The following is an 8,285-nucleotide window of genomic DNA, read 5'->3' on the forward strand; positions in this document are numbered from 1 at the left end:
GGCTCATGAGTGGCCTGCGAGGTGATAAGTGCCTCGCTGACTAAACTAACTCTGTGAATCACACACGGCCTCTCATTGTGACTCAGCAGTTATAAAACAAATGACAAATTCTTATATATCACCAAAAACTCCACACAAGTCTTAATAAAGCTTAGAGCTTCGAATAGATTATAAATACATCGCATACGGAACCCAACAACCCCACACAATGCTGCTACTTTTCCAACACATGGTTCCTGAAAGACCATCAGTTTCCAGCAAAGGTTTGCCATCTGCTGGCAGACATCGGTAAACTGCCCGTCGAAAAACAATCCAGCTCAGACTGCAAATGTGCTGACCTCAGATCACCCTGACCCACATCAACATCATCAACACCCACAGAGAAATCGGCAAAAAGCATTTATAATGAAAAGTGAATACATTTGCAGAATTTAAAAAAAAAATGTCTTTGAGGAAGGTGATTTTTATCATTAACTCAAAAATACCAAGGCGCATATTTTGAGATCTGAAAAATCCTCACAGATATCGGAGTCTTCAGATTGGCCCACGTCCCGTTCTCTCCACCACGGCTTAAACTTCAGCATGGTGTCTATCGTCTCTTGGTCCTCATATAGACATAGCCTATATCAATCAAATGAAGCTTTCATCAATCAATCAGACTCTCAAATGAATGCTTGAACACTATTTTTAAAAGCATCCGGTGAATATCTGAATTATCTTTGAAGATTTACCTTTGAAAGCCAAATTTCTATAGGGACATGTGCATAAAATTGGCTACTTCAACGTTTCTTCCGTCATCATAAGATTGATTCATATTTAAATCACTTTGAATTTGGCTCTCGAATTCTCTCAAAACCTTTTATATACAGCTGCAGACTTACAAGTAGTGGTCAGTACAAAATATCGTGGTCTCCGTGTCTAGTCGTTCGGATCTCCTGAGTTCAGGAGCGGTGTTGTCCGGATTGTCCAGATCAATAACCTCACTCAATTCCTCCTGTTAACACAGAGCAAAATACTGGAGAGTTTAAACAAACACACACGACTGTCTATAAAACAACTTACACGATAAAGGCCACACATTTTTTAAAGATGTCATTAACAGTGTAATGCATTCAAATACAGAGTAATATCTGAGTATATAAGAAAATTTACTTTCCATAGGATTAGGATCCCACACCAAATATATATCAATAATGATACAGAAATAAAATATTGTTGAGATCACTTTCAGAATTATGATAAACTGTAAAGGTTTGAAAGCCAAAGACGTTTGCACATGCACTAGCAGACCTCCGTTAAACTTCAATCAATCCGCGGGCTTTTAACTGATGAAGTAAAGTTGATGCCATTGTTACTATTTATTTCTAAAAGCCAAAGCATATGAATACACGTGCACTGAGACAACCTGTAAGTTATTTATAAGTAATGGAAAACATTTTTGGAGCCCCAAAAGAGTTTCACTGTTTTTGAGTTGTCTGTGGACATGTTCTCTCATCGAAGGAAAATAACAATTGATCCCCCACAGGGACAATAACTGAGACTGTGGTCTGTGGACATAAATCAAGTTAGTACTGAAGAAATTTAAATATATATTATATACTGTATGTATATATATAATACATAGTAGTTTCTGCAATTGCTCTTTTGCAAAATGGAATCAACCAAAATTAGACAAATGGCTCTTTGTTTAAAAAAGGTTCCCGGCTGCTACTTTAGGGCTACTGTAGAAACACCATAGCGAATTCCTATGGGACCCACGGTGTATGTAGATAGAAAAACCTCATTCTTTGGGAATAAAAACATAAAGCTTCATTATGTAAGGTCTTTATATACCTCTGATGACATAGTTATGTATATTATATTGCATTTCTACCAATAGATCCTCCAAAAAACGACACACTGGACCTTCAATGACGTGATTTTAAAACTGTAATTTAGAATAAACAAAGCAATTGTGATTGGTGTGGATTCCTTATGTATTAAAATAAATATACCTGCAGTCTGCTGAACACTCCGGACCTGAGGTTTCCAAAGCCATATTTGTGGTATCCTTTTAAAGTCTCCGCTGGGGGTTCAGAGTAAACCTCCTGCTCTATCTGCCAATCAAACTCTTCTTCTTCTTCGTCTTCCTCCTCACATGTTCCTCCGCCACAGGCTCCTGAGAGGAAAAGAGAATTTCAATGACACGAAAAGCCACAAGAACTGGCAGAAAGAGCAGCAGCTATTGAGAACCAACCTTCGCCCGTGTCCTCTACCAGCGGTTTGGCGGATCTTATTCCCTTGGGAGCCAGAAGACTGGTGAGCATCTCCAGGCCTTCAAAGTGTTCTCCGGGGGTCTCTTTAGGGACGTGCAATGTGAAGAGACCTGATGCAAAAAAACACAATGTTGATCATGGACCTTTTAAACAAATAATATCATCTTAAATATGGGCGGTGCCGTACCTACGTCTCAATGACATTCGTTCCGTTTGTGAAGTACATATGAATAAGAGAGTATGATTTATGAGCTGGAATGTTTAAAAGATATTACATGAAATCAAAAGAACTGACTTCACCGCAGTCAGTATTTAAGAATGAGTTATAATTACTTATGTAAACACAGCAAGCAAAGCTTCACTGCTTTATGAAAGACGAATGCTAAATTATTCACTGGCAGTCGATCAAAGACGACGTGCTAAAATGAGGCCAATGAGATGTCAAGCAGAAGATCCCATGGGCATTAGGTATAATTAAAAGTGCTAATTGGTAGCTCATTAAAGACGTGTCGGAACTACAGCACATCGGTCAAACACAATCCCGACGCTGTTTCTGCCGTCTCTTCCCGGATGAAAGATTGATAAGCGTGGCACGGAAGGAGGAGCGAGTATAATGACAGTGAAAGAGTAACGTAGTAAATTAATAAAGAGATGGAACTGGAGTTTTGGGAGGCAGTTTAAACTGCGGATTAAATGCAGGATTTCTGTGCAATATTGAAAAAGAAATATAGGAGATTGATTGCATAACTACGGATCATACTTTTTTTCGGATCTACGGATTTTCAAACAATTAATAATGCTACAAACATGAGTAAAACATTTATATGCCATAAAAATTAAAACCACCCGTCTAAATAAAATTGTGGGCATTAAAAAAAAGAGAATATTATTATGTAATTAACAGTCACATTTCAAAGACTGTTCGACACAACCGTGCAATATATCATTTTTGACACGGCAGGAGTGTTTTATGTTAAAATGACAATAATTGCCTCGACTGAAGTGTTTCCAGACAAATTAATGATTTATGACTACTTGTGTAAACAAAGAAAGCAATTATAGGTTCTTTATTACAGACTACTGACGAATTATTCACTGGCTGTCATTCAAAGAGGACATGTTGAAAGCACAGGATTCATTTAAACAAGCTAATAAACGGCAATCTTAAATCTTAAACAATTTGCAAATAAACAATTTGACAGCCAACCTGTTGTGGAAACTGTAAAATTACAGGGGTTTAAAAATAAAATCAATGGCCCATTTCTTAAAAACAAGTCCTATGATTCGAAGGGAATCCTATATGGAAGTATTTTAATGACATTAGTCTTTGAAGCAAGAAAGCATGTTGAATTACCACTAATGAAAAATAAATTGTTGCATTACCAATGCTTGCATGTTTAGGGTCTGCAATTCAATAAGGTTTTACAATTAAGCTGCAAATATTTCAATCACAAACAGTTTCATCGTTTACAAATTCAATAACCATTAAAAAAAATTGACTTGTTTTAAAAATTCGCTTTCACAAATTCAGTGGTTCAGATTCGGCTTGAAATTCAAAGTTTTTCATTCGGGGAATCCCAGGAGAAGCAATAGAGCGTCGATTCCCCCAATGCATGATCTCTACCTGCTGCCTGACCAGCAGGTGTTGCAAGTCGGTTCTGAAGAAGACCAAAGCAAGAAATGCAGATTTATGCTTTCCATTCATCTGCTCAATTAAATTAAGTTATTTTTTCTCATAGATCTCTTCTTATGCATCATCAACATTTACAGACACAGACTAGGCCTATTATGCCCAAACTTTGACTGCCCTCCTGCTCTGGCTTGAAGAAATTAAGTTATTTTTTACTTCAGCACATCATGTTCAGATAAATATTATGGAACATCAGCATTTACAGGAATATACACAACTAGCTCTGTAGATGTTGCTGTTTGGCGCGTTGTATTTCGTATTATAGTTTTATATTAGGTTATAGCCTAGTCTCGTTTTAAGTGTAGCCTCTCCTAATACTAATATAACATATCAAAATGAAATTTTATGATTTAGAATAATCATTTGTAATCCACATGCTCACATAATAAGTCAACATATTATTAAATATACGCATTTCAAAGACAGAAGTCTAGATACACTGAAACCACACTCGCATTCAAGGATTTGTTTGCATGGAGAAAGCACGTAATGTAACGTTAAGTGTCTGAAATGCACTGTTTGTGTTCAATTAAAAGATTAAGTTTACCCTCTTTAAACTTATGCTGACTGAATGAAAAGCGAATTTGCTGAATATCAGCAATATGTCTGGTGCCATGGTGGAACAAAATGCTTACTTTATCCTTTTAGCGTCTACGGACCACGCCATCATGGCCGGTGTACCATGCCAAAATGCTTAATCTTCAAACCAGATAACTAAAATTAGTATAGCCTAATAACTTTTTAAAAAAGCGTAGGCTATACAAAAATGTGGAAGAGCCCTGAATATGATTGCAAAAAGCACAAAATGGCACAATATGGCCGTATATCTCACATAATACCAAAACTAACATCGAAGGGAAAACAATGACGCGAGGTATAGGTGTTATTGTTGCAGTATTTCAGTTGGTTGTATTATTCATTCGCTCATATAATAGGCTATAATTGGCTTTATTTTGTTTGCGTTCTGACCTCAGAGTAGGTGTTTGTTTGTTTAAGTTACATTTATATCCTAGTTTTACAAAATATTTTACAATTACATTTTTAAGAAAAGACTGTTATTCATATTGTAGATTATTTTAAGGTCTTTCTAAAAATAATTCATGGCTTGTCCTTACATCTTGTTTGCACTACTATTTCAGTTAAAACTATTGTCCATTTAAAATGCACGTATTGCTATTTTTTCTATTTAGTTTTATACCACAATAAAATGTTTTATGTGAATTTAAATGTTAAGTTTATTGTGATGGTGTTATGTAACTAATGTAATGCTTTAAAATCTTGCCGTCTTGTTTTCTGGCACATCTAATCATATACCATTGCATGTGTCATTCAAATAGCTTCATGGTTCAGTAGTTCACTGTTACATATCAAAATTTTCTCATCCCCGGAACTCCAACCATTATTTGATGACTTAAGACAGTGCTTCATATCATATGCTCATAAAAAGTAATGAATGCGAATAAATAGCGAGCCAAATACAAACATAAACTCGTACTATAGATAGGCAGTCCTGGGAGATCGGGTAAGATAATTAAATAATTACATTAATATTATAAATGTATGACTAGTCTGATTCCAGGCCACCTGGAATTGTCCCTGTGCTCCTTGTCCATTCCAGGTCTGATAGTTGTGAGCTAAGCTGCCAGTACATGCATTAATAAACTTTTTCTTGATGATTCACATGATATATATGAGAAGATGAGTGGACTGTGCCTCAAACATAAAAAAAGTATCTGCATTTCTTGCTTTGGTCTTCTTCAGAACCGACGTGCACCACCTGCTGGTAAAGCGGTCAAGCAGCAGGTTGAGATCATGCATTGGGGGAATCTGCGCCGGAGGAATTTGAAGTAAAGAAGTTGAATTTTTTTATAGAAAGTTAAAAGGTGAATTTTGATGATTGATATTTTTAAACGGTGAAACTGTGTGTGAAATGTTTCCATTTGAAAAGTTCACAGCTTAAATATGCAACCGTGTTGAATTGCAATTGCTTTTTTCAGTTAGTGCTATTCACCTCGTCAAAAATTGTATATCAAGCCTTATAACCATGATATTTTGTTTCTTTCTAAAGCACAAAATGTTAAACGTTATGGACTGACGGTCTCAGTCACCATTGACTTCGATTGCATTGGTTTCCTTCCATTGACAGTGAATGGTGACTGAGTCTGTCAGTCCCAAGCATTTGCATCTTTTGTGTTCCAAGGAAGAGAGAAGGTAATACAGGTTTTGAGAAACACTGGTGCTGTGTGATGTTCAGATGGGTGAGTAAATAATGACAGAATTATCATTTGTATGTGTTATATCCCTTTAAGACAACTTTACCACATGTGCTGAAACTTGTTTATGTTTGGTATCAAAAAACTAAGTAATCTAACTTAAGATACATATTTCTGACAAAGAACTGCAGCTATCCTGCAGGACAAACTATAACAGAATAGTATTGTTACCTTTATCGATATCGAATAAAGCCCGCTCGCGGCCATCTTCCACTATTCTTCCAGGTAAGGTTAGCCTTAAAGGTAAATGTTTATAAAAAAAACACACATAAATAATGTTTTAAATAAACAGCTGGTTTGCATTTATGGTCAATAGTCATATTTGTCTAATTGTGGTAATATGCAGATCACACACCTGAGAAAGTAGGGCTTGGCATAGAACTTCAAGTCCTCTCCCTGGATGTAGATATCAAACTCAGATGTTCTCGTGTAGGGTACACAGATTATCAGAATGAGGAAATCTGAATCTTGACTCAGTTCGAATGCTGGAGTTATCATGATTCAGGTACTCTAGCCACCCTAAAACACTGCAATAAGAAAAACGATGAGTTACATTTTTCAAACTGGCCGGAAGACACGGAAGATAACTGTGTTTCTCAAGGCAGTTGTTCGCTTTAATGTTTCCCCGTAAAGCTATAAATGGGAAAGTGAGAAAAAGCTACATTTTATGAATTTATGACACGTAGAGGGGCCTGAGTTCTCTGTTGTCAAGCTAGCAAGCCATGGTAGGTTGGGTCATCCCATTGTCTGACTAAATAATGGCAGCGCCAAGATTCTACTCCATAAAAATATAACATAGGAATATAAAACATATAAAATAGGAATAATATTGCCATAGGCTAATGAAACAGAATAGGCTAATGAAAGTTTTATTATATTATACCGGAGGCATAGGTAGAGCAAATGACAGCTAAACTATATTATATGAGACATAAAAGGTTGCTTGCATGCATGCAACTGAAATTCCTATATCATTTTTTTAATCAATTGAGAATTTCTACAACTGGTAACTATGCCCCCAAGTGTTGATGCCAATAGGGGGCATCGACAAACTTGGTGCCCCAAGATGACTTGAAGTGATTTAAAATAAGACAAAACAAGCATTAAAATAACAAAAATAAGAAATGTCTTAGTGTTTGGTAATTGTATGCGGTTGAGAAGCTTACAACGCCATCCTGTGGCCGCTCATCTGAACTCGGAGACAACGAACTAGTAAATTGCATATTGAAACGTGGATATGCTCAGTATCAAATGAAAGAACGTAGCTTTACGACACAACACAGTTATTGATACGTATACCAGTTACACCACAGTCTTGTATGGATGGATGGATGGATGGATGGGTGGATGGATGGATGTACAGAACGAGGAATACAGAACGAATTGCAACGACAAATTGAATCACATCACAGCCTTAACAAAGACTTAATACACACAAGGTCGTGCACACACACTGTAATAAGCCCACGTGAAAGCTAAAACCCCAAACCAACAGCTGTCAAACCGTGTCTGTCTGTTATGTGTGTATATACACTACTTGGAAAAATAAAGCAGCACGCACTTTATGACTTTCCATTTATTTTTGGAAACTCCGTAGCAATGTATAAGTAAGAAAACAGCTATAAATGACTCAATTTCTAAAAAGGATTTGTTTACCTTCACGTCTTTCTGTGAACACGTCTGCGCGCTGCACAAATAGCTTGTTTTAAGTGAAACACATGGCCTGCTTCCTGCTTTCTCTACGGCCCATGGTTTTCAACCGTAATACCTCAAATAAACAGGACCGTTTTTTCTTAGCAAAATATTCACGGATGAAATTGATTTGAATAACATACGATTTAGTTTATATGATTTTATTCCATATGTGTATTATTTAATGTGTCTGGTGTAGCTAAATTTGCTCATGTATAAGGCAAAATCGTTCACAATCTTGCATACAGTGCTGTAGTGATGTTGCTAAAACAGCCAACGACGTGGTGCTGAAATATTACGGTATTGATAATACATTACATTTACTTGTAAATGTTATGATTATGTTATACATGACATCGGATACGCGTTATTTGC

General features: G+C 36.4%; 1 protein-coding gene across 1 annotated transcript in view; it reads right to left on the reverse strand.

Moving 5' to 3' along the window:
• shq1 (SHQ1, H/ACA ribonucleoprotein assembly factor) overlaps window positions 1-7,965 on the reverse strand; it is a 32,371-nt gene extending 24,406 nt beyond the window's left edge. The window contains exons 1-7 of the mRNA XM_079459817.1: window positions 7,875-7,965; window positions 6,574-6,745; window positions 6,390-6,454; window positions 2,237-2,365; window positions 1,995-2,158; window positions 882-994; window positions 521-621 (exon numbers count right to left, since the gene is read on the reverse strand). Of these exons, the coding sequence (XP_079315943.1) occupies window positions 521-621; window positions 882-994; window positions 1,995-2,158; window positions 2,237-2,365; window positions 6,390-6,454; window positions 6,574-6,716 (715 nt within the window). The 5' untranslated portion in view covers window positions 6,717-6,745; window positions 7,875-7,965. The remainder of the gene's footprint in view (window positions 1-520; window positions 622-881; window positions 995-1,994; window positions 2,159-2,236; window positions 2,366-6,389; window positions 6,455-6,573; window positions 6,746-7,874) is intronic.
• Between the last annotated feature and the right edge of the window lie 320 nt (window positions 7,966-8,285).

This window comes from Barbatula barbatula (assembly GCF_947034865.1).
Source record: "Barbatula barbatula genome assembly, chromosome: 7".
Taxonomy (NCBI): domain Eukaryota; kingdom Metazoa; phylum Chordata; class Actinopteri; order Cypriniformes; family Nemacheilidae; genus Barbatula; species Barbatula barbatula.